At 44.1% G+C, this 27,036-nt stretch overlaps 1 protein-coding gene across 3 annotated transcripts; it reads right to left on the bottom strand.

Annotated features, from left to right (window-relative positions):
* EDEM2 (ER degradation enhancing alpha-mannosidase like protein 2) lies at positions 1-27,036 on the bottom strand. Of its 3 annotated transcripts, XM_045885662.2 has the most exons (12): positions 26,839-27,033; positions 26,535-26,645; positions 24,658-24,697; positions 21,037-21,142; positions 17,750-17,794; positions 16,974-17,099; positions 14,461-14,672; positions 12,624-12,765; positions 11,210-11,334; positions 5,556-5,700; positions 2,435-2,556; positions 1-561 (listed from the first exon to the last, which is right to left on the bottom strand). In XM_045885662.2, the coding sequence occupies exons 1-12, from the start codon at positions 26,943-26,945 to the stop codon at positions 61-63; spliced, it is 1,782 nt and encodes a 593-aa protein (XP_045741618.1). In that variant the 5' UTR covers positions 26,946-27,033; the 3' UTR covers positions 1-60. The 3 variants fall into 3 exon arrangements, with proteins under 3 accessions (XP_045741618.1, XP_045741619.1, XP_064429136.1); XM_045885663.3 differs by lacking the exon at positions 17,750-17,794 and having other exon boundaries at positions 26,839-27,032; XM_064573066.1 differs by lacking the exons at positions 1-561; positions 2,435-2,556 and adding an exon at positions 3,834-4,775 and having other exon boundaries at positions 26,839-27,036.

The following is a 27,036-nucleotide window of genomic DNA, read 5'->3' on the forward strand; positions in this document are numbered from 1 at the left end:
TTGTCAAAAGCAGGTTTATTATCATAATTCAAACACAAAAGAAAAAAAATCACCCAGTGGTTATGAGGAGTCCAGGAAAACCTGTCCCAGTAATGCCAACTTGGAGGTAAAGGGCTGACTCGGGCAGCTGAGCAGTGGGATTTTCTGCTTGGCAGGCTTCTTCTCCCTCGCCTGGTCTTGGTTTTCGGGTGAGGAGAACGTGCCTGGTCCTGTTGGCGGTTGCCACGGCCCCGAGCTCATCGTTTTTTTCTGAAATCTCGACCTGTTCCGTTTGAGGGAGTAGAATTCCCTCATCAAGTCTTCCACTTCCCACTGCTCTTCCTTCAGCCTCCGGCAACAATGCAGGGCGGCGGGGTCGATGGGGTGCGCTTCTGTGTTGAAGATGTAACCCCCGGCCCCCAGGATGCATTCCCCATAGGGGGTTATCACCGCGTCGAAGGTGGAGCCATTGTTGTGGATGAAGTTGGCCGGGTCGAACAGAAGGTAGAGGTATTTCACGGTCTCAGCCAGGAAGAAAGACTCCATGCGGTTGTCCAGCTTGTGGTCTCGCAGATCTTTGATCTGCCACGAGGAAGAGGGAAGCGAGTCAGACCCAGCGTCATGGGGTAGCAGAGGGGGCCGGGGGCCCACATCAGGAATTCCTGCTCTGCCACTGAGCAGCTGAGTGCCAACCCCAGGTGTTGCAACCCTCAAGCAGAGGTAGAGGGTAAGGCTTAGCTGTCACTCCTCCAGTGAAAACCCTGCTGACATTCCACTTCATGTAGACTCTCAAACCAAAGTCCTTATCATGATAAGGCCTCACAGGTCCTCCAGGTCTGTCCCCTGCTCTCTCCCTGACCCCTCTGAGGCTCTCCCTTGTTCTTGCCGGTCCAGCCATTGGGCTTTCTGTTCAGTTGGCAAGAGCGCGCACTCCTGCCCCAGGAGCTCCGCATTGCTTGTTCTTTCAGCCTGGAGCACGCTGTCCTTCAGACAGCTCACTCCCTCACTGCCTTCAGCTCTCTGCTCAGATACCCTCTCATCACAGGGTCTTCCCTGACCTCTCCAGGTGACAGGACAGTTCCTATCCCCTTTATCCTACCTTTGTTGTGACCATACACAGATCGAGTCATCCCCTTTACTGACACTGTAAAAATGTAGCGTCATTTACTTAGCTAATCCCCTTTGATGGGCATGAAGTTGGTTACCAAGTTTTTGCTACTGTAATAACTAATTAGAAGTCTTTATGAAGAAAAATTCATACTAAGGTTACAGCCATGGATGAGTAAGTTTACTTCCTACATTTATATTCACGTCTCAGAATTAGAGATACATTTTCTTAAAACTAATTCTCAGTGGACAACTATTTTTCACAAAAAAATGTGACTAAAATATGGACTTATGTACCAAGAATTATTATTTGTCAAAGGCCAAGGAGTCTGATGCCTATTCCCATCATTTGCCTTGGAAGACCTCCAGAGGGCTTTCATTTTCATGGAAATAAGTCAAATGTTCTTAAGAAGTCCCCAGTGGACTTATCCACTTTGGCTTTTCACAAAATACAACACATTAGACACTAAAACATATCACTGCTTTATTTTCCCTCTACATACATAGGTCTTTTTAAAAAATATATATTCTACTTGTAGAATACAACCACATTACAAAATTTTGAAAAAGAAGGCTTTTTTTTGGTCTGTTTTTAATCCCATACCCTAAAAACCCTCTGTATACTTTTTGGTGAATTTTCTTCCAGACAATTTTCTTACACATCTGGTTTTTACATGTCTGTAATGATAGTTTATTTATAGCTTGCCTGCTTGGGTCCTCTAAGGATGTGACATGGCTCTTAACCTTGACCCTTTCAATTCCTTTTCACTGGGGAAGCCAGAGTGATCTTTCTAAAATACAAGTCAGATCATGTCACTGCTCTGCTGTCAGTCCTACAAAGGCTTCTCATTTTAAGCAGAACAAAATGTAAACTCTCCCCAGCCCTACACGATCTGGCCCCTGCCTCCCTCTGGGACTTCTCTCTTCTCCCCTTCCCTCCTTGCTCACTCCATTCCAGCCACACTGGCCTTCTTTCTGTCTCCCAGATGCATGTTTGTTGTTTTTCCTACTAAAATGTCAGCTCAGGGGCTTGGTCTTTGTTCATTGCTAGAACCCTCGGTCTAGCATAGTGCCTGGTGCATAAAAGACATTCAGTAAACACCTAGTAGTGAAACTACTAGGACTATTTCATTAAGGACCCCCAGGTTTGAATATAAGGCTATGGGACTCTGTTTCCCTTCTAGAATCCACCTTACAGGACTTTCCACAAAACTTTTCACAAAATATACCCTTGTAAAATAAAGGTGTATGTACATCTCTCTAAGGTCCCTTCAGTGTTAATATTCCAGAGGCTCCTTAGCAGCAGGGGGAGACACTTCTCAACTCTTGGGCCCATGAAAACACTTACTGTTGCAAATCCACACTCCACCTTGCTGATTTTTTCGATAGATTCCACAGCATCTCTTCCGAGTTCTAAGAGGGTGGGATCCCCCGTGGCACGGTAGAGGTACATTGCACTCTCAATGAGTTCTGTGAAGTCCAAGGCAGACCCTTCTCATCCAGGGGCTGAGCTGGGAAGGCTCAGGGCCCATTTCAGGCAGTGAGAGATTCCTCCCCTCCACACCTTGTCCACAGGGCCCCAACCAGGAGGAATACAGGATAGCTCACACAGTGCTGAATTTCCACAGTCAATATACTCAAAGCCTGAAGCTTAGTGGAGATCAGCATTAAAACTGACCACAAACTCCCATCCCAAGGGAGAGAAAGGCAGCTAGGTTCTGGGAGGGGGAGGTGGCAAAGGCTACTCCCTGTCTCCCAGTATTTGTCCCCTCCTTCTTCCCTTAGTAACAGAATCCTTAACTAGAGCTCACAACTGCTTAGACTGACAACTCTTCCAGTAGCCAGGTGTGAGGTTAAGGTCCCTGACACCACAGAGAGACACATAAGGCCAGAAGTGAGAGAAAAATAAATGTCTACCTTAATTAAGCTACTACTCATTTTCTGTCACTCATAGCCTAACCTGACCCTAAAACTAAAACTCAATGACTTGAGCGTGAGGCCCTTTCTGAGATGGGATGGACAAAAAAGATGAAGGTTAAGGGGCGCCTGGGTGCCTCAGTCGTTAAGCATCTGCCTTTGGCTCAGGTCATGATCCCAGGGTCCTGGGATCGAGCCCCGCATCGGGCTCCCTGCTCAGCGGGAAGCCTGCTTCTCCCTCCCCCGCTTCCCCTGCTTGTGTTCCCTCTCTCGCTGTGTCTCTCTCTGTCAAATAAATAAGATTAAAAAAAAAAAAAAAAGATGAAGGTTAAGATATTCAAGAGCCAATCTTCAATCTAACAAAGAAATAGCCACCAGTTCACTGGCCCCAGAACAAAGTAATAGTCTCGTCTGACTCTACAAACCCAACTGGAATTTGACATTCAGACATGCGCCCCATTTTCAGATGAATATTAGGCAATAGGAGTTGATCCCAATGAGAAAGTTTATTCTGGAGAAAAGAAAACCCAGGAAGATGTGTTTACTGCTTTCAAATATCTGAAGAGCTAGTATGGAATAGAAAGATTTGACTTCCAGGGTGGCCCCAGTGGAGGAGGGTACAGCTTAACAGACTTTTCTATTTCTTCACCCGTCTCTTCTCAGAGAGGAGAGAACCCTCCCCTCCCTAGACCAACCTCTCCTCCTGATCTCCTGCCCTGTTTCCTCCTGGCCCTTGATCAGTACTTTTCTCCCCTTTTGATTTATTACTGCAAACTCTATTTCTTACTTTCGAAAAAAGATCTCTGCCTGTCTCCCAGTTCTCCCCCACCTCTCCCTCCCTTTACCCCACAGGTCTCTAGACAATTGCTAATCTGATTGCTCGTATTCTAAGGCATAGGTGGGGGCACATTTACTAGTAAGAGAACACACTGTGTGAGTTCAAAGAAAAGATAGTGCTTCGGGGAAGCCTCTTGTCCTGCTGCTAGCAGCTGGCTGGCTCAGTGCACCCCGGGCCCAGCCATCTTGTTTTCTCTTCCCCATACATGGGTCTACATCGGCTGTCATTGCTTTAATTTCTTGTATATTGGCCAACTGCCTGAACAGGGTGACAGCCCAAGGCTTAGATTGGACTTAGGGGGAGGTAAAGGCCCTCAGAGACCTTTAGGCCAGGTTCTGTGCTTCAATACTGCCAATCAGAGGCACGTACCAGAGTGTAAAGACACTGGTCAATCTAATGAAAGAGCAGTACCTTATCTCCCATTCGCTATTGTTTTGGGGCAGGAAGGGTGACCGGACTAAGGCATTACTGGATTCCTGGCTATGCTGCCTTACTTTCCACTGATGCCGTCCGGCCAGCCTACCCTGCAAATGAACAGGGTGCCTCTGGAAATAATGAGCTCCCTGTCACTGGTGTTAACTGAACGAAGACCAGATAACCACTTGTACAATGACAGGGGATCTCAATTAGAAGGCTCTCAGGCTCCTTCTAACCCTGAGAATGCACAAGCCTACGTCCTACGTTTAGTCCCAAACTGTCTTCATTTTATCTATTGGTAACACTGGGTATGACACCTTCTGAGAGTTTTCTCTTAAAAAAAAAAAGGACAAGACAGGACAGGAAAGGAAAGGAAAAGAAGAGAAAAGAAAAAGCTGTGAGAATAAATACATGAGAAATACCAAGAGCAGCCTCGAGGAATCAAAGTGACTAACTTGCTGTTGCTGTTTTACTCCCTCTTCTGTCCCCTCCACAACTCCCACGACAATCTCTTGAGCTAGAGGAGGAAGGAAATGGGGTAGAGGAGGGCAGAATGGGCAGAAGTCACCAGAAGGCCTGTCCCACAGCTCAAAGGCATTCAGGTGGGAAGGTGGGAAGAGCCTAACAATGGAAATGTAACCCATTTTGGGGTGGGGAATGACTATGTGTGCTGACTAAGCTTCCTTCCTCTGGCCCCCTTCCCCTTCTCCTCCTTGCAGTGTTTAACTTTCCTGCAGTGAATCAGAGAATCAGAGCTGGAAAGGAACTCTAAGACAGTTATCGAGTGTGTAATACCTTCCTTCTCCACGCCTTGATTTCTGAGCTGCAAATGGGGAGGTGGACAAGACCGGATGATTCATTCCTAAGGTCCATTCCAGAGTTCTAACATTCCATATTATAGAGGCATAACTCCCCTGACCCAGTGACTTAGAAGTTTGTCTACGCTTCTGAAATCCTGATGGCAAGAACTCAAAAGGAGTCAACCTGGCTCTTCCCTTTGCACTCACTTGCCCGAGTTTGAAGGAGCCTAAAATTTAGTTAAGAGGCCTGGGTTCCAGTCCTACATCGTACACTTAGTCTTGGGAAAGCCAGCTCAAACCCCTAAGCTTCAGTTTCCTTATCAGAAAATATATGGGTAAACAATTCCTACCAGGAAAACCACCCAGAGCCACTTCCATCAGATGGGGAAAAATTAGCTGTGAGCACTTGTGAGACATGGAGCCTCATAGAAACGTGAGGGCTTGGGGTTCAGAGAACCAGAGCCTGCGGGTTGTGATGGGCCAGAGATCCTGCTTACCTGGCCGAAGAGGGTAGCCCTCTCGCTTCTCCACTGTGTATCCCTGCGGAATGTTGTAGAATTCTGGGAGCCCCCCAAACTGCTTCCATACAGTATAGTAGTTGAGGAAGGTCCTCATGGCATTGTCAATGTCCCCAATGAGGCTCTGCAGGAGAGAAGTGGTTGTCAAACGGGCAGCCACCAGGCATAAAAACCCATATACAAAAAAACTCCATGTACCAAACCTCACACACAACCTCGGGGAAGAAACAGCAAAGGCTTTAGAGCCACAAAAGCCTGCGATCAAACCGAGTCAGCCATTTATTCATTGTTTGGCCCTGGGCCAGACACTTACCTTCTCTGAGCCTCATCTCTCTGATGCAAAACACAAAGCCTCTAAGTTACTGTGAGGGACAGAGGTTGTATTCAAAGTCCCTGCTCAGTCAATGCTGGCCACTACAGTTTTTTTTTTTAAATATTTTATTTATTTATTTGAGACAGAGAGAATGAGAAAGAGAGAGCACATGAGAGGGGGGAGGGTCAGAGGCAGAAGGCAGGGAGCCCGAGGCGGGACTCGATCCAGGGACTCCAGGATCATGACCTGAGCCGAAGGCAGTCGCTTAACCAACTGAGCCACCCAGGCGCCCTGGCCACTACAGTTTTTAAATAGCTAAGTCAGCTATCTGTTTCAAAATTTTAAGAATAAGAAAAAGGTTGATCTTACTAAGTCTCATTCCTACCCATACCGCAGATGAATTTGTAGTAGTTTATAAACATAAATATGTGTGAGAGTATATTATTTTCCCCCACATAAAAATCACTTATTAAATATACAGTTCTGTACTTTCTTTGATCCATTTAACAACAGATCTTGATTTTTCATGTAAGTACATAAAAAGCTCTCTCCTCCTGTTTACACAGTTGCATAGTATTCCACTGCTTGGACCATGATTTTACTAGTTCTCTATTAACAGCCAGCTGGATTGGTTCCAATGTTTTGCTATTTGCTAGAACAACCAATAGTGTAGTAAATAACCTTGTACATATGCACCTCAAACATATGCAAAGTTTACTTGTAAGACAAATGTCCAGAATCAGGATTGCTGGGCCTGAAAGTATACCCATTTGTAGTTTTACTAGCTGTTGCTAAGTAGCTATTAATAATAATATAAGCTTGCAGGGAAACAGCTTTTTGACATCTGACATTTTTGACATCTCCTTTGGATGCCTCGTGGATAGGACAAACTTAACATTTCCCAAAGTTCTTGGTTCCCTCGCTTTCCCACAAAGTTGCCTCCCTACTGTCACCTCTCCCTTCTTAGTAAATGGCACTTAACAAATGATGGTCATCCTTGACTCCTCCCTTCCCCCCACCCCCACATCCATTCCATCAGCAACTCCTGTTAATTCCATTTCTAAACCATCACGATTTGTCTCTGTATCTCCAGTGCCGCCACCTGGTCTGGTCACCAGCATCTCCCCCTGGGATCACTTCCACAGTCCTCTCACTGCCCCCACCACTTGTCCTCATGCCCCTCTCCAGTGCACTCTCCCCACACAGCCACAGTAACTGCCTTCCTACAGACACCGGACCTCAGGGCTTCCCAGGGGCCCGGCATAAAGTCCAGACACCTGCCCACGGCCCTCAAGGCTCTGCACGACCTGGGAGCTTCTGACCTCCACTGACTGATCTTTCCCTCCCCTGGACTGTGGCCATCCTGCTTTTCTTTGTTTCTGATAAACACCCAACTCTTTCCTGTCTCAGGACCTTCACACATGATATTTCCGCCGTCTGGAACATCATCCCCCACGTCGGATTCTTGAAATACAGCTTTACTATCACATCTCTGACAGGCCTTCTTCCCTCAAGTTTAGGTCCCCATCCAACATTCTCTCTCAGCCTCTCATTTTGTTTCCTTCATTGAGATTTACTATTTCATGCATTTGTCCACTTTATTTTTTATTTTGTGTCTCACACTCTATAAACTGAACAAGGGCAGCGCCTGGAACACAGCAGGCATTCAAATATTCGTTGAATAAATGAATGAACAAATTGAACATATCTAAGCCTCCTTTCTTCATCTATAAAGCAAAATTTACCTCCGTGTGTTGTGATAATTCTGTGTAAAGTGCCTGGCACATAAATCATTCTCTTATAAATATTTATCACCTCCATGTGCCAGTCACACACACTACAAGGCCCTGACTAGATGTTCAATAAATGTTAGTTATTAGTGTTTTTTAGAATCTCACAGAGAACGAACCCATGATCCCTGGTCAAGCCAGGAAAAAATACCACACCAACGGAGATGAAACTCTTTCTTTCCTTATCACACCCTCTTTTATTTTCTTAATTTTTATTTTAGGAAATTTGAAAAATAAAAGTATAAAAAAAGTCACCTTTAACCTCACCACACAGATAACATAGTTTTGATATCTACCTTTCCAATTTATATTCTATTCAGAGTTATAGAAATATTTTTTTAAAGCGTACAGGAATAAAAAGGTAATCACCTTCTTAATCTTACAGTAGCAGTCGTTTACATTTTTGTCTTCTATTCCTTAACATATAAAACCAAAATTCTAGAGTTGTAATCAGTTTACACATAATATAATGCCTTTGTGTGTATTTTGTTATTGTTAAATCTACTCAAGAGACATTTTTTTAAAAATTTAATTATCACTCCTAATTTCTCACTACAGTCCAACAGTATGTTTCATTCTTCACATTTTCTTGATTCTTGTTCACTATCTCTTCATGTAACACAGGAGTTTACATATTAATTTTTTAAAGTTGTAAAATGATCCATTCCATTAAAATATCATTCATTTGTTCCCCCATTAGTGGGCATTTTGATCATTTCTAGGTTTTCTTTGTCATGAACTTTGCTGCTAGGAATATCTGTATACATGATGCATCTTTCCCTCTTGAATTATTTTCTTGGGGAACATGCACAGAAATGGAATTTCGCAGGGTCAAAGGGTGTGATCAGTAACATGGCTAGGTTATACAAGGTTTCCCAAGAGGAATGTAGTCACAAATAGTTTTAACACAACAGATTTCCAGATCCTCTACTTTCCTAAAATGGATCTGCCTGAAAAGACGCTTGTTAACACAAAGGCAGGCTATCTATTATCACTTTTTCCTTCACAGTTAGCCTTCTGCCATTTTACCTTCTGCAAGGTGTACCTACCAGCAATCTCTAACCTTCCTGTGGAACACTGTCCTGGGGAATAAAGACTTCCTGAGCACCAAACTAGGTTAAGTTTAAAATACTGGTGTAGGTGTTGAAAAAATGGAATGACTCTAATCACTGTGTAACAATTCTTTTGCATATCAGATGGTTCCAATACTCTGCCTTCAAAAAACTAGAGGAGGAACTGGTCAAGTTGTCAGCGGAGGGATCATTAAAAATGTTTTTTGATGACAGATCATATGATTATTTTCATCATATAAAGAATGAACCATATAACATTGCCATTTGTGTAGGTCAAACAGTGGAATACTGGCAATTTTATATGGTTCAATCTATTAAATCAATGACTGCAAAGAACTGAATGATGGGCACCTGGGTGGCTCAGTCGGTTAAGCATCCAACTCTTGATTTAGGCTCAGGTCATGATCTCAGGGTCGTGAGATGGAGCCCTGAAGGCTCTGCACTGGGCGTGGAGCCTGCTTAAGACTCTCTCTCCCTCCGTGCACCCCGCCCCCCCCGGCCACGCTCAAAAAGAAAAGAACTGAATGACATTGCAATAATCAAACTCTTTCCACTCCTATCTACTTATTTATGTGCATGAGACTCCTCAGCACTTACATCTAAAAAAATGAAAAGAGGGCGCCTGGGTGGCTCAGTTGGTTAAGCGACTGCCTTCGGCTCAGGTCATGATCCTGGAGTCCCTGGATCGAGTCCCGCATCGGGCTCCCTGCTCGGCAGGGAGTCTGCTTCTCCCTCTGACCCTCCCCCCTCTCATATGCTCTCTCTCTCTCATAAATAAATAAATAAAATCTTTAAAAAAAAAAAAAATGAAAAGAGGAATAAAACTTTTGATACATAACCATGTCCCATTTTAGCAATATGAATTATTCACACACAAATACGCAAATTACTTAAAAATAAAAAAGCCCCTGAAATCTCATTAAGACATGTATTTCTGATTAAATTGCCTTTATGTTTTATAATTATTTATCGAAAACTGTAAGCTATTAATGTTGCTTTACTCATTTACATACTAATGATAACCAAGTCAAGAAGAAAACAAATTTAATACTCAGAGCCTATGGTCACAGGAAATTTTAAAGTATTTTAAATTTCTATGTATACCGAAATTTTATTACAAAGACATAAGAGGGTATCAGTAAAATTTATCTAGCATAAAATAGAACAAATAGGATAAAATCCTGTTGGGGGAGGAGAATGAAAAATATGAGTTCAAGGAGAAAAAGGGATGGTATACGACTATTTAAACTCATAAGATTAAAAACACACAGGGGACGCCATAGTTCTTCAAAATTCTTTTGGTGGGCACTCAAGCAAAAAACATGAGTATCTTAGAAAGAGCTGGACCTATATTTAATATTGTCAACAAGTTTTCTCTGAGCCTGTTCCCCATCTGTAAAAGAAGAAGGCTGGCTAAAAGTGCACAATGGGGGACTAGTACACGAATTGCAGTATGTCAATTGAATGGAAAATATGCATCTGTTAAAAACTAAAACTGAGGGGTGCCTGGGTGGCTCAGTCAGTTAAGCGTCTGCCTTTCGCTCAGGTCATGATACCAGAGTCCTGGGATGGGGCCCGCATTGGGCTCCTTGCTCACTGGGGAGTCTGCTTCTCCCTCTGCCCCTCCCTTCTGCTCATGCTCTCTCTCTCTCTCAAATAAATAAAATCTTAAAAAAAAAAAAAAGTAAAACTGACCTATATGTATCAATAAAGAATGATCTCCAAGACATATTCAGTGAAAAAGTACATGATATATTCCTATCTATGTAAAGAAAAAAAGGTAGATATAAATATGCATGTGTTTATGCATATGGATTTCTAGAAAGGTATACAGTAAACTGGTAATAGGAGCTGGACTGGGGAGGGGTTTGAGGGTGGGAGCTCGAGATTTACCTTTCACTGTATTCCTTGGTGTGCTTTTAAAATTTACTACCATCTACACGTTATTACCTTTTCTTAAAATAAAAAAAGAAACTAGCTTATAAAAATATTGTGGTATACATAGGGGGCTGGTTAGATGGGCTCCAGGATCCGGCCCTCCCAGCTGTGACTCCATCAGATCATGCAATGGAAAACAATAATGATGGCACGCAGGGCAGCCCCAGCTGCTTTCACACCCTTTCTCAGACCCGCTGTCAAGATTGAGGAGATTTGACAGAAATGTCCAGTGGAGAAACAGTTGTTGCCAATGGCTGTTACCACCCAGCCTGGAAAGACACCTTCTACTTTAAGTGGTATCACATTTCACAGCAAACTGGAAGCTCAGTTCCTGACACCTTAAAGCTCCCTTTGGAAAATTCAGCTTGGCAGAATCTTAAGTCTAATTCACTCTAGGTCTCTGTTCTGTCTCCAGCCCAAGCACTCAAGCAACTGAAATACTTTATTTGACTTATACATCAGAATGAGCCTGTTTTGTCGGTCCCAGAAAAAAATGTCCACCCCTCCGATCATTCCTACCTGAAGACCAGGCCAATAGGCCTCTAGGGACTGGAAGACTGGCATGGACACAGTCCCCTTGTACATCTGCACCCACAGGTACCAGTCATCGAAGCGGGTGTAATTCCGAATGGCTTTGTTATATTCTGCAAAGGAGATGCAATAAGACACATCAGTGATTATGGAGTCGAAAGGCAGGTCTTGACCACAGAAGCATGGACTTACACTTTCGGAAGACCATATGATGGTCAAAGCAGACTAGGAAGCAACAAGGCACAGAGGAAGGAGCATGGGTTCTGGAGCTAAACTTCCAGACTCAACTTCCAGCTCCAGCCTTACCACTTGCTAGCTACAATCTTGGGTAAGGTTTTCCTTCTTAAGGCTCAGTCTCATTATCTCTAAAGTGGGGAGAGTAATCTGTATACACCTCATGGGATTGTTCAGTCATTCATTCACTCAACAATATTCACTGCACATCTACTAGGTACGAGTACCTACAGGGTGGCAAACAAGACAAAAATGCAGGCCTGGGGAACTTACATTCTAGTGGGAACTTGAATTTATACCTCTCCCTAGACTGTAAATCCATGAAGGGCAGGACTTTGTTTTGTTCATTGTGGAATCCTCAACACTAGGATAGTGCATAATAAATATGCACAATAAATTATTATCTAAATGAAGTACCAAATACACAGGCAAATAAATAAGACAATCTCAAATAGTGCTGTAAGGATGAAATGAAATAGTCCATGTTTGGTGCTTGGTGTGGTACTTGACCCATCAATGGTACTCACTAAGTATCTGCTGAATAAATAAGTGGTAGCTATAATAATAGTTATTATTAGGTGCCCAACAATTCCTCAATTTCATTATTATTAGTGTCCAAGGGCCTAGAGGGTAAAACGCTTTTATTCAACAGGCATTAATCAACTACCTACCTCATGCAAAGCACTGTGGGAAATATACAGATGAATAAGGCATAGACACTGCACTTGGTAGGAAGAGCTGTTAACTGTGGATGACAGCTGACTGCACAAAAGGTGCTGAAGGCCCTAAATCCTAAGGAGGGATCAAGCTACTTTGTGGGCAAGGTGACATTTCAGCTGGGCCTTAAAGGGTGAATAAGATTTGGACACATGAGGACAGGAAAAAAGGTATTCTAGGCAAAGGGAACACATGTGCAATGGCCAGGAAATAAGAAACCCAGGGCTACACACAGAGAACGCAGCATAGTTCACGTGGCTCTTGCAGGAAGGCCTAAAGAGGTCCCAATGGGCACCGAGGAGGCAGTGGTAAGTCTATGCTGGCTCTGAATACAGACTCAGGCACTCAGAACTAAGTCTGTAGGCACTTGGGAGCAACTGAAAGTTTATAAATAAACCACATGTAAATGGGAGAAATCATGGCAAAAGCCTCCTTACCCCGCCCTTTTTACCTAGGAACATGGCCATGAGTTTCTTATCCTGAAGCAAAATGGCTCCTTTCACCAGGTACTCAAAGTAGGAGTCCACGCCAGCCCCGATGCCTGAGTCCTGCGCCACCCACTTTCCAGTGAGCACATCGATATGGTTGCCAACCTGGGAGGAGAGAAAGAGACAGACAGACACACACACACACACACACACACACACACACAGAGTCCCAAGGGAGGGCTCAAGACCAAACAAGGATCTCCCCATACCCCTGACTGGCCAGTCAGATGCAAGGCAGACACCCCAGTACCCTTGGGAGACATGCAGGCTATCAGGGTGTGGGGCTGGGAGGCCACAAACTCCTATCAGTATCTGTCACTGATTTTGAGAACTGCTCCAGGTAGCATTAAGTCCCGGAACTTCCAGCTAAAGGCAAGCAGAGCAGGCTCCGGGCACCACAGAAAGTAGGGAAAGAGATACAGTCGAAAGACAGGCCAGTGTGCACAGAGAGATGGTAAGGGCTGAGAGGATATGGAGTCCACTGCGGTTCCAGTGCTGGAGAAAAACCTGCTTGTGTTGGACAGGGAGTTACTATAGGTCTCCAGAGTGGCATCTTCTTAAGGGATTTTCAAGGATTCCTCATACAAGTTTCACTTTTCAAGCTTAGAACCAGACTTGCATAAAATGTGTCCCTGCTTGAATCACTTTCAGACAACTCAATCTTTCCAAGTCATAATGACTCACCAAAGGAACTATTAATACATCAACTTTACTGCTCCAGTAACTGAGGATCAGAGAGGTTGAGTGACTTGTCCAGGGTCACAAAGTTTCGATGTAGCAAGGCCAAGACCAATTCTGACCAAACCTAGTGCTATTTCCTGGATAGCTTTGGCTCAATTACTGTTAGTTTCACTGGACTATCTGATTTAAGAGCTGAAACCAACCTTAGAGATCATCTGGCTCAAAGGTTAATAGGTATTGGAGAAGAAAGGGAAGCTCTAGGGTCAAATAAGTTTGGAAAATGTTGAGTTAAGCAAAGTTAAACAGATTTATTTACCAGAGGATTTCATAACCTTTAACCTATTCATGTTCATTATGATTCTCCAAAAAAAGACACTACAGTTGACCCTTGAACAATGGAGGGGTTGGGGTGCCTAGCCCCACACAGTCAAAAATCTGTATATAACTTTTGACTGTCCCAAAACCTAATTACTAATAGCCTGCTCTTGAGTGGAAGCTTTACTGATAACATAAACAGTCAATTAACACATGTTATATGTATTATGTACTGTATTCTTACAATAAAGTAAGCTTGAGAAAAGAAAGTGTTACTAAGAAGATCATATAGAAGAGAAAATATGTTTACGGTATTGCATTGTAAAAAATCTGTGTATAAGTGGACCCACGCAGTTCAAAACTGTGTTTTCTCAAGGATCATCAGTGCTAACCATTCAACATCTCTCAGCACTGGTGTTCTAAGAAACCCAGTTTAACAAACACAAACAGACAGTAAAAATGAGGGCCAGATGGGCTGGTGATCTAAGGTCGCCATGTGAGTCAAGGGCAAGAAGCATATGGCCCACTTCCTAGAAATCAGAGAAGTTCAAGGAATCAAACTCAACAAAGCCCCCTCTCCCTGCCAGAGGATGTGCTGTCTCGTGCTCTCTTCCGCTGGGCTGAAACTTGCACTGGAGGCTTGGTTAACTTTCAGTGTCCTGATGCTAAGTCCTGGGCCACTGCTGAGGTCACCCTAAGTGTCCCTTGGCAGGGCTGCAACTTACTGCTCGGAGCCACGAGTCTTACAAGCAGGGGCTACGGTAGCCGACTTGGCTCACACAGAAAGGGTAGCAGCCGACCTACCAGCCCAATATCCGACCGGCTCTCCCAGAGGCGCACGAGGGCCACTCTGGCCACATCTTCAAACACGGGGTCACCAGTGAGGCTGCTCAGGGTGGCAAATTCCACAATGAAGGTCCCGATGCCTGCCGTACAGGTGACAGGGGTTTCTCCCGGGTTCACACCATGAAGCAGGTTCACTGTCCCATACGGCATGCCAGTGGGGGTCTGAAATGCTAAATAATCACAAAATAATGATCCCAGACAGGAGTGGGGACATAGGGATGGTTCAACACTCAACCAGCACTTCCCTCTCTATCTCCTGGGTGATCTGCTACAGATGGAGCCAGAGAGGGATAGTTGTCACGAATACAGGCCCTTGGTGGCCACCTAATCCAGATGCTGTCAAGCATTGATCAATGGGACCCTTGGGCTCTTGCCCATGATGAGGAGGCAAGCAGCGGGCTGTGCTCCAGGCTGCCACGCCCATATATGCCCACTTGGGCTGGAGCAGCTTCACTTTTAAGTATGTTACACGATGCCTTCAGAGGCCAGGCAAGTAACGTAGTGGGAAGCACGTAGGGTTTAAGCTGGAGGAAGTGGAGGGGGCTTGTGGCACCCTGAAGAGCATGCCCCATGAGAAGCCATTCATACGCTTCTCCGTTTTTGAGTTTATTGAGATATAATTGACGTATAGCATAAAGACCTGACTTAACCTATATGGTGAGATGATGAACACAGTAAGTTAACATCCATCAGCTCGTATAGATACAAAAAGAAAACATTTGGTTTTTTCCCTTGTGATGAGAGCTTTTAGGATCTACTCTCTTAGCAACTTTCAAACCTATCACATGGCAGTGTTAGCTACGGTCATCACATTGTACATCACAGCTCCAGTACTTATGGATAACTGGAAGTTTGTATCTTTGACCACCTTCGTCCGATTCCTCTCATATGCTTTTCCAAACACAATTACGACCAAATGAAACCTATCTGCAGACCTGGAGCAGTCCCACAGGAGGCAGTTTGAGATCCTTGCTTTAAATAGTTTAGGGGCTAAACTATTATCATTTTTTTTTAAAGGATATAAATCGCTAAACTACTAATGTGGTCCAACCCTCAATTTATAGGTAGGAAAAGTCATGTCTGTAAGGAAGTGACTCAGAGGTCATATAAAGAGAGCCAAACAGAGCTGGGATGGGAATGCCTGCCATGCGCCCACTCTGTTACGCTCTGCTCCTCCCACCCTGGTGCCTTCCAACTCAAGGCGAGGAGCTAGACAAACAGCCAGAGGCAGAGATTTCCTCTCTAGGCCAAAAGGTCAAATAACCCCAGAGCAGCCCGTGCGTCACCAAAGTTATGAACAAAGTTATCAAACTTCCAAGAACCACAAGGCCCAGCCACTTGACTGTAAGTGGCAAACTTGCTGTGTGGCAGGTGCAAGTGGCAAGCGAGGAGAACGCAAGTCACAACCACAGGGCTCACAGAAGCATTTCAGAAAAGTCAGGCAGTGTCCAAAAGAGGGGGAGTGACAAAATCCTATTTCTTCACCTGAATGGCAATTCCATGGGGGCTTGCTCCAATATGTACTTTCCAATATGTATATTTCTCAATACAAAATGATTCTTAATGACCAAAAAAAAAAAAAAAAAAGGGAGCAACGAAGCAGTGTGCTACATGGATGAATCACACAGGATATGATGTTTGTAAGGGGACACGCAGGCTATGGGGCTGTGAGCCCTGAGTGGATCTGAACCCAGCTCACTCACTTTCCTCCACTCTTCTCCAGAAAGGGAGAACTGTGGTGGCTGAGAGGTTGATGAAAGCCTAGAGTGATGTGTTTGGGTGTGAACAGCCCCAGAGTCCCCACCACACCCTGAAGAGAACACAGTGTCCAGCTGATGCAGCCGAGCTCAGCTACTGCCCCACCAGACAAATACACTGAGGCTTGGCCCGCAGCACTGGACACAGCTTAGCTACAAAACAAGTCCCTTGCGTTTCAGTGGTGTCTGAGGTTCTCCAAGCACTTTCTTCTTTCTGACCTCATTTTATGCCTCTCAAAAAGCCAGTGTGGCAGGCAAGTGGGAATTATGATTCCCTTTTGATAGATGGGGAAACTGAACCAAGGAGAGAAGAGTGGCTTCGTCAAGACATTGGCTAGACCAGAATCAGGGGCTCCTAACACACAGATCGAGGTTCTTCTCTGGAACCCCTTTATCCCAGCAGTGTGTGGGCCAGGGAGGGGGCGAAAGGGCTCTCTCAAATAAGAGCAAGAGCCTTCCACCCACCAGGCTGGCCTTCAGTGCCACCCTGCAAACAGTAAGGAGGTCAGCTCACCCATCCTGGGCCAGGGTCCCAGCAAGCCCTGGAAATGCCCAGGACTCTCCTGATTTCCATGGTGGGTGCCCAGAGGCAGAAATAGCAAGTGTTCGGGTGAGAAACAGCGGTAAGTAACTCAGCATTGCCACTCTGGTCTCCAGCAAGAGAAGCAGGACCTCCTGGACTTCCTTTCTGCCCCACGTCAGTGGGGGTCTTACCTGGGAGGAGTTTTCGGGCCGCCTCCTCAGCCATCCTCAGGAGAGGCCCAGAGCAGGGCCAGCCGGCCTCCACTTCCACCCCAGCCTTCTTTGACAGCAGGTGAGCAGACAGAAGTCCTCCTACCACTACAGAGAGTACAAAACACAAGCGTCAGAGTCCCAAAGACCAGTCTTACCCTTGTGTAAATTAACCCTGCATGCTCTGTTGGGTGGCTGCTGGGAAGGGGCTAGAGCCACCTAGTGAAAGAATCCCTTAGTCCCACATACTGGTACACTGTTAAGTTTACAAAGTTTTTTTTCTCTTGGTAGGTCCCCAAAACAATAGCTATCACTTGTTTTTAGTCCCTGTTGTATACCAAGCACTAGGTACTATTGTCCCCTCTTCAAGTGAAGATACTGAGGGTCAGAGAGGTAAAATGACTTGCCCTGGGTCACCGATCTAGCAAGTGGTAGGGCCAGGTCTGTCTGACTCCAAAGCCTGTGCTCATTCCACTTGGTCACTCTGTCTCCCAATCCCCTCCGAGACCTGGGCAGGGTGGGGTGGGACGGGGGCGGGGGGAGGCAGAGTAGTTACTACTTTCATTGTATTAATTCATCTATTTGGATTTATGATATAATATTTAGGACTTATGGAACGACATAAATGTTCTGTATCTGGAAATATGGCTAAATAGATATCCTGAATGGCCCTCTCATTGAAAAAAAAATGGTGACCTTGAGCTTCAGTTTCCCCTTTTCCTGTCAGAGGGGGAATAAGAAACAAAGGCAGAACCTACCCAAAGTGGAAAGTCTGATAAAAGATACCTCCATAAAGTTGGGATCTGAAAGAATTATATAGTCTGTATAAGGATGGGTTAAAAATAAACCCTATACACCTCCCCTAGCATACAGTAAGGAAATGCCTTAGATCTTGATACCAAGTAAAGGGAAGGGGGTGGGGGGAAAAAAGCCTCCCTAAAAATTAGTAACTTCAGGCTGGTACTCACTAAGTTTTACAGCTTGAATTCACACTAACTGAGTAGTCTAGGAATACTCAAACCTTTGGCATAAAGCAGTTTTTGGGAAACAGTACCTCCAGCCAAATGGCAGAAGTAAACAAAAACTCTACCTGGAAGAACCCACCTTCAATCTAGGCCTCAAAGAAGCCCAGAGATAAAGTCTAGGGAATGAGTGTACATTAAAATCTAAATAAATCACAAAACATACAAAGAAACAAGGCATTGGGAGTACAAACCAGCAGAAATGACAAGAGAATAAGACTTACCAATACATCAAATGTTGGAATTATCAGACACAGAATACAAAATAATTATGTGGAAATGTTTAAAGAAATAAAAGAAAGGTTTGGAATAGGCAAGTAAGTAGCAAGAAATTATAAAAATGACCAAGCTTATTTACAAAAGAACCAAATGGAATTTCTAAAAGTGAAAAATATAATAATTGGAATTAAAAATTACATAGATAGGTTTAATAGCAAATAAGACATATCTGAAGCTCTCTTCAGTGGACTAGAAGACAGATTCCAAAAAATTACCCAAAATGCAACAATAAAGAGACAAAATTGTTTTTAAAATATACCAAAGAGATTTGGAGGATACAATAAGAAGGTGTAACATCTCTCTGGGTAGAGTTCTAAAAAGAGAAGAGGGAGGAAATGGGGGAGAGGCAATACTTGAAGAGAAAATAGTTATGAACTTTTGAAAACTAGTGAATAACACTGATTCTCAGATCCAGGAATCCCAAGCAAGATAATAAAAAGAAATCCACATTTATGCACATCACAGTAAACCTCAGAACACCAAAGGAAAATAAAGCTCTTAAGAGCAGAGTCCATGTAACAATGATTATTGAAATTGGATGTTGGGTACATCTATTTCATTACATTATTTTCTCTATTTTTATATATTTTTGAAAACTTCCATAACAAAACGCTTTTAAAAGGAGGGGGAAGCCAGGATAAATAAAACCGATCATCTGCAAAATAATAACAATTAGACTGACAGATTACCTCTTAACAGTGGCAATGAAATGAGAAGACAATGGAAAGATTTCTTCAGTGTGCTACGAGAAAATCCCATCAACTTAGAACCATACATTCTGCAAAATTATCCCTCAAAGACCCAACAAAGGCAGGGAGATAAAGACATTTCATATAAACAAAAGCTGAGAAAATCTGCCAAGAACACACCTGCACTAGAGGACTTTCTAAAGGAGTTGCTTCAGATAGAACGAAAGGGATCACAGATGTAAAGTCTGAGACACAGGAAGGAAAGATGGTCAGAGAAGTGGTAAATATATGAGTAAATCCAGAACCTCAACTGTATAGAAGAGCAATAATGTATGGAGGGCTTAAAACAAAAAAACTAAAATACATAACTATAGCATACAGGTCAGAATAGTCTCAGAGCCAGGTTTTGTATTATTCAGGAGAATAAAGATTGTCATTAACTCTAGACTTTTGTTACGTTTGTTAAATTTTCCAGGAAAACTATTTAAAAAGCAAGATACTGAGCATAGTTTCTACATTAGTAAAAGGAACATGGAATAAGGGGGAAAAAATATCAATCTGAAGAAGGCACACAAAAAAAGGAGAGTGAAAAAGAACATAGAGAAGATGGGACAAATAGCACAAAATAATACCACAGAAACGAGTGCAAATACCTAAGTAATTAGAGTAAACGTAAACGTAAATGGATTAAATGCTTCAGTTAAAAGAAAAGATTGTCAGAATGGATAAACAAACAAAATATGTAATTTATAAAAGATCTATATCTGATCATAAAAATACGGAAAGATGGAAAGTGAAAGAGTAGAAAAAGATCCTGGTCAATGAACCCCACCAACCAAAAGAAAGCTGGTGTAATTATATTCATATCAGCAACAAAGGTGTAAGGGAATCTTAACTCACAGACGATAAATTGGACTCAGAAGCTGTGGAACACAGCAAGCAGTGAACATGGCCTCGAACTCAGGTCTGATCCCTAAACCAGGATTTTGTATCATGCTGTCCCTCTGCTCCATAATCTTCCTAAAAATGTTATCATATACCTGCAATACAAGTTTAATTGCAAAACACATACAAAATAAGGGGGAAAAATATAACTTGGCCTCCAGAAGTGACAGTTTGTTAAGCCACTGGTGGTCTAGGGGTTCACTGAAAATAAGGGTTGTACTAGCTTCATAAGAATCACTGGAAACCTGATAATAATATTGTTACTAGGACCCAACCCAGAAATCCCAATTCATTAGGTTTAGAGTGGAACCTAAACATTCAGCTTTTTTAAAGGTCCCAAGTGGTTCTGATGGACAGCCAGCTTTGGAAACTAACGCCCTAGACTTGCACTGTGTAATGCGATAATCATGAACCACATGCCACTATTTTTTTTTTTAAGATTTATTTATTTGGGGCGGGGAGGGGCAGAGGAAGAGAGTGTCTTAAGCAGACCACGCTGAGTGTGGAGCCCGACGCAGGGCTCATCTCACGACCCTGAGATCATGACCTGAGCAGAATCCAAGAGTTGGACACTTAACCAACTGTGCCACCCAAGTGCCCCCGTATGTCACTAAATTTAAATTTGTTAAAATTAGATGAAACTAAAAATTCCATTCCTCAGTTGCAATAGACACATTTCAAATGTTCAAAAGCCATGTGTGACTAGTGGATACATCATTGGACAACACAGATACAGAATATTTCCATCATCATAGAAAGTTCTATTGGATAGCACTTCTTAGACAATAAGCTCCAAGAAGGCAAGGGTCACATCCTTCTTGTTCATGGCTGGCTGTAAGCCTAGCGCCAAATATATGTTAATAGAGGAGTCGTTCTGGCACATTTCTTTCCAGTCTTTTCTCTGTCCCCTGCTCATGTCTGAAACTGATGGGGGATCCTAAGACCTCCACACCCCACCCTCTGGGGGGAACGATCTTTGTCAGTCACTGGTTTGGGCCGAGTGCCCTGGCAGGGTTGACACTTATGATCCTATTTACCACCTCTTGGTTTACACAGAGGCAAAACTCCACAATCTCTTTTCTTCCAAAGGCCGTAGAAGGCAGCCCTCACCTCGGATGTTGGTTTCAAAGACGGAGGCATTCACATCAATATCAAAATCTATGTTGTCCTGGAGCACTTCAACCACTCTTTGGAATTCCGAGACATTCCCCAAAATCTGGAAGGGAAGAGAGACTTGACAGTGAGGCTCCCTCAGGCTTTAAGGCACTGAAGATGTTGGATCAAGAGTCTGGGATCCTATGCTGGTGTGGTTCTCGCTTATTCAACTTAAGACCTCCAGTTTCTGTTCTAGGACTGGTGACAGGAGAAGGAAACACTGAGATCTAGAAATCACCCAACACCAAGAGACTGGTTAAGTAAATTCTTAGGTACAAATTCAAGTCACTATGTACCCACTTAATGGAAACAATATAGACTATAGACCGCATTAGGAAATCCTCGTTTGACATTTGCAGTGGGTATCTGTTGTTTTCAAACTTCTCTGGTCACCTTCATCCTCGTGGAAAACACTTCAGGTTGGTTGGTCCAACACTGATTTCCAATCTCTTTTACCCTGGTAGCCTCCCTCTATAGAGGCTGGAAATCCAGATACTTGCTTTCTCTACCTCCTTTGCTGCTAGAGGTGACTGTGTTACCTAAGCCTTGAGAAAGGGAAAGCTTCTGTTTTCCTAATAAAAAGACAGACACTGCTGGCATGCTGTTTACTCTTCTTCCTGCCTTGAGAGCAGACTTGATTTCTGGAGCTGTGGCAGCCATTTTAGACCTTGAGGTACTAAGCATGAAAATGAAAGCCAGTACACTAATGATGGTAGAATGGAAACATACAAAGAGCCTGGTCTCTGATGGCACAGTTGAACAGCCAACCCCATGCTAGAAATTACCTCCAGACTTCCTTTCACTTGAGAAAATTAAACCCTCTTCATTTAAACCGTCAGCCAAATGTGATTCTAATACTTTTTATTCTGATAGTAGTACCCTAATTCTCTCTTGAGGAATCACTCTTCTTCCACAGCCACTCCTGCAGTTTGGGAGAGGCTGACCCCATCCCCTCAGCTGTAAGAATGGGCACTTGATCTGGACCACTGTACTGTACCCCTTGGCCAGTGACTGGTTCAGGAATAAGTGTGCGGCCCAAGCCAGATCAATGAGACTCAGTTCCTGGAATTAAGGCAAAAGGGCTGATTCTTCCCATACACACTGAGTGGGAAGTCTGGAGCTACTCTTGGCTACTCTGCCAGCATAAGGAGAGCCCGAGAACACAGCCAACAAAGGAGGCAGAGCTGAGAGATGGACACTCCTGAAGACACTGTTCGTATGCCTGGATCCAGCTGAGTCTGAGGCCAGGCTTTACCTGGACTTTTTAGTTATCTGACTCAGTAAATTCCCGTCTTGTCTCTATCAGTTTGAACTGGGTCTCTGTCACTTGGAACCAGAACAATTCTGACTACTCAGCATTCAAGGCATTCAATGATGTGGACTCAACTTTTTTTTTTTTTTAAGATCTTATTTATTTATTTGAGAGAGAGAGCACGAGCAGGGGGAGCAGCAGAGAGAGAGGGAGAAGCAGACGGTCCATGGAGCAGGCAGCCTGATGCGGGGCTCGATATCAGGACCCTGAGATCATGACCTGAGCCAAAGGCAGACACTTAACCGACTGAGCCACCCAGGTGCCCCTCCACCTACCTTTCTGACCATGTTTCTCATTGTTCGTCTTCATCTAACCTAGCCTCATCTACTTCAGAAAAACTGTACCCACTTTGCCCCAGTTTTTTGGCTTGAGACATGCTCTGCCCTCTGCCAGAATCTCTCCATCACGTGTCTTCCCATTTCCAAATCCAACCTGGCTCTGATTGTCTGAATGTCACTTCTCTAGGAAGGAAGCCTCTGATTCCTTCAGCTAAAATGAACCTCTTCATCCTTTAAAAGACTCCATTAACTTTATCCACACAATTCTTACAGCATCTGTTTCTTTCCATATTAAGAGAATCTTTGCCTGGGAAGGAGCCTCATTCATCCCTGCCTTCCTCCAGGGTGCCAAGCATAGCCCATGGAGCAATTCTCAACAAATGCTTACTGAATGGTGACATGAATCTCTTTCCACACTGCAGTTAGTGATCTTCTCAAAACAGAAATCTCAGCATTTCCTGCCCTCTACTTAAAATGTTTCAGTGGCTTTCCATTGCTCTCAAATTAGAAATCAAAATCCTTACCATAGTGAACAAGGGCTTCCATCATCCTGGTCCCCAGTGAGGCCTCCAGCTCAACTTTGCTTTCTGTATTTCCTTCTCCACATCCCAGAAATACTGGCCCTCCTTCAATTCCCTGCGTCTGCCACACTCTCTCCTGCTGTGAGGCCCTTGCCTGGAACACTCTGTCCTCCCCCACTTCCCTAGTCAACACTGGCTTCTCCTTCAGATCCCAACTTGAAGTATCACTTCACTGCCTTAGGGAAATCCTCCCTGACCTCCTCAATCTAGGTCCGCTTCCTTTGTTACATGACCACTCACAGAACCATGTTCTCTTCCTTCGGAGCACTCACCTCAATTTGTAATTCTATGTCCTTAGGATTATTCTTTGGTTCTTTGTCTCCCTCACAAAAGTCATAATTCCAGGAAAGCAGGGACCATATCTATTTAAACTTACCACTATAACTCCAGAACTTAGCACTGTGCTTGGCATACAGGGGGCCCCCAATAAATATTTGATGAGTGGACAAGTACATACAAATTAACATTAAGGGAAAAAAGGGGAAATTATATCTGCAAGGTGATCACAATCATGTAAATGCTATTAATATATAAAAATGAGAAGACGTGACAGACAACCAGAAATCGTGAAGTAGGGAGAAAGTTGTTAATTATATCTTCTCCTGTGGCCTTTTTAAGGAGGACAATTAAGACTTGGCATGATACAGGGTCACCTGGGTGGCTCAGTCGGTTAAGTGTCTGCCTTTGGCTCAGGTCATGACACCAGGGTCTTGGGACTGAGTCCTGCATCGGGCTCCCTGCTCAGCAGGGAATCTGCTTCTCCCTCTCCCTCTACCCCTTCCCCCTGCTCGTGCTCTCTCTCTCCCTCAAATAAATAAAATCTTCAAAAAAAAAAAAAAAAGACTTGGGAGTCATACAGAGTTAAGCTCAAGTCCTAGCCCTGCCATTTCACAGCTGTGGACCCTGGCCAACCATTTTACCTTTCTAAGCATCAGATTTCCCCAGACTAAGAAGGAGTAAAGGTATGTACCTCATGGGGTTGTTGGAAGGATTAAACAAGATAACACATATAAAGTGCTTAGCACAAGCCCTACACATAACACACGAACTAGTTACTGCTAATATTTTTTTTATCACGAACATGTCCAGTTAGAATGCAAGCCTCTGAAAACAAAGAGGGTCTCAAAGTCTCCATATCACCCACAGTTATATAGGCCTATCCCAGTGCTGTGTTCATAACAGGTCCTCTATAAACGTATGCTGAATAAATGACCCTGAATACGTTTGGAATTCATCCTTTTCCTCTACCTAGCTGGGCAACCAGAACCTGATGGTTCAGAATCCGGAGATAAAAATAAAAGGCCTAAGTAAAGAATTTGTTTTTCACCCACAGTCAAGCTGCCAAAAGAGGAAGGATCTTGGTTACACAACGGTGGTGAGGAAAAGCAATTGTCAAGACACTTACCAGCAAAGTGTCCAGGGCATCAATTAGCGTCAGAGAAAAACTGTAAAAGGACAGAAATCCCAACTGCTTAGTAAGAAAATCAAACACAAGATAGTAAGGCTGCCCCAGATCAGAGACCCCAAAAAATAATAAGTGAGGCACAGCAATGCCTCTCCTATCTCACTTCCAGTCACAACAGAGAAGCCAGACTGAAAATTGCCAAGAAGCTCTAACCCATTTAATGCACCTGGGAGGATGGGCTGATATTGCTCAACTGTGGTTAACCGTATCATCTATATGGACCGGCATTCTTCTCTGCCATAGGGAGGCAGTGTAAGATTGTAGCTAAGGGCACAGGCTTTTCCACATCTAGGAATTTATCTCAATGTGTACAGAGCTGTATGTTTGAGAATGCTCATGGCAGTATTGTGTAGAATAGCAAAAAGTTAGAAGTAACCCAAACATACACACAGTTGAAGAGCGATTATCTAAATTGCAGTACATTTAAACAGTGCAAAACTATGAAGTTGTCAAAAAAGATTGTTATCAAGAGTTCTATGGGCTAATGTTAAAATATTCAAATTATATAGTTAAATGAAAAAGACAAGGAATAGGATAGGCAGTGAGGTATGCTTCTATCTGCATTTTCAAAAGGAGACGTATAGACAGAAAGCAGATTAGCAGGTGTTTGGGCCAGTGGTGGTGGAGGGATCAACTATAAAGGGGCACAAGGGGACGTTTTAGCATGACAGAAATGTACTCTATCTTGGCTGTGATAGTGGCTATTATATGTTTTAAATGGGTTCATTTTATTATATGTAAGTTATGCCTTTACAAAGCTGATTTAAAAAGATACACATACACATACTTATATGATGGTATAAACAGAATATTTTGGGGAGGATACACAAGAAAGTCAACAGTGGTTGGAGTTGTAGGGTATGGGAGAGACTTACTTTACTGTATATGATTTTGTACTGCTCGAATTTGCCATTTGCTTACTTCTCTTTTTTTTTTTTTTCAGCTAACAAAAGAAAACCAGCACAAATTTTGTTGAGTTAACTTCTCCCATTCTTAGCATACTAATTTGTTAAGTGGAGAAAACAGCACTTAACTCCTAGGGGTGTTAAGAGAATTAAATGAGAAGACACAAGTAAAATGCTCAGCACAGTGTTTAATCGATGTCAGCCTCAGCTAAATGCAATGATTCTTCACTCACTCAGCAAGAAACAAGACAGAGAATTCCATCTCATGAATTTTTATTCTAGTGGAAGTGAGAAAGACAAACTCGCAGACAAGTGAAAATGGTAGTATCAGAGAGCGAGAAGTGCTACTAAATAAATAAATAAATAGGGCGATTTGCGAGAGTGACCTGTAGGGGGTGGGTGGTTAAGGGAGATGATGCTGAGGTGACATTTTGCGCTGAAATCTCAAGCAGCAGTCAGTAATGTGAGTGTGTTTCAGTTACTAACAACAAATGCTCTGAGGTTTCAAGTTTGGAAGAGTTACACCCCCTCCTGGGCCTGTTTGCCCAATTATAAAATGAGGGCCTGGGTCTTCTGACTTCTTGGAGCCCTTTCTCGATAGCCTAGGACTCCAGAGATTTGTCCATGTGTCCAAGTCCCCACTGCTGGTGCCTGCTACTGTCGTGGTTGGAGCCCAGAGGTCCAGTCCACCAGGCTAACCCAGGCTTTTTCCACGGTGGGATCCAACTCTCCAGGAGGCTGGGTGGATCCTGGCGGCGCTGCCCTGAATTGGAGGGAACGCGGCCTCACCCTCGCTAGGAGCTTTTCCGGAACTGGTGAGGAGGCCGTGAAGCCACCAGCCCCAGGAGACCCGCCCGCCTAGGGCCGGACTGCCACACCCAAGCCGCCCCCCTGCTCCTCCACTCGCACTACCTGCCCCAGGTGTCGTGCCCGTCACAGGTGAGAGGTCGCAGCTCGTCGTAGGGAAAGGCATTCTCCAGGTAGCTGTCGTAGGCGTGGTAGAACATGGCCTTGACTCGCTCCCTGGTGCGGGGTACAAGAAATAAGGCAGGGGAAAGGACAAATAGGGCGGAAAGTGGGAATTACCGCCTGAGCCCAGTGGCGGGGTCCGAGCAGGTCAGGGTGGGGGCTCCTGGGACTTAGGGAAAGGAAAGGGACCGGGTCTGCGCTCTCCCTTCCCCAACTATGGAAGCGCCAGGACCCTGACCCCCTTCACCTGTAGTGAGCGGGGTCGGGCGCGGTGCCATCCGGGCCTGGCGCACCATGGTGCAGGGGCAGCAGCGCACACAGGAGGCCGAGCGGGACCAGCAGCCGGAAAGGCATAGAGCTCGTGTCCTGTCAGCGCCGCCGCCGCAGCAGCAGCCACCGCCACCCGCTCATCCTGGGAGCCTCTGCCGGTTGTTCCGGGAATCCG

Source organism: Mirounga angustirostris, unplaced genomic scaffold, assembly GCF_029215605.1.
Source record: "Mirounga angustirostris isolate CCGP_5_RB_7025 unplaced genomic scaffold, mMirAng1.0.hap1 SCAF_10, whole genome shotgun sequence".
Lineage (NCBI taxonomy): Eukaryota > Metazoa > Chordata > Mammalia > Carnivora > Phocidae > Mirounga > Mirounga angustirostris.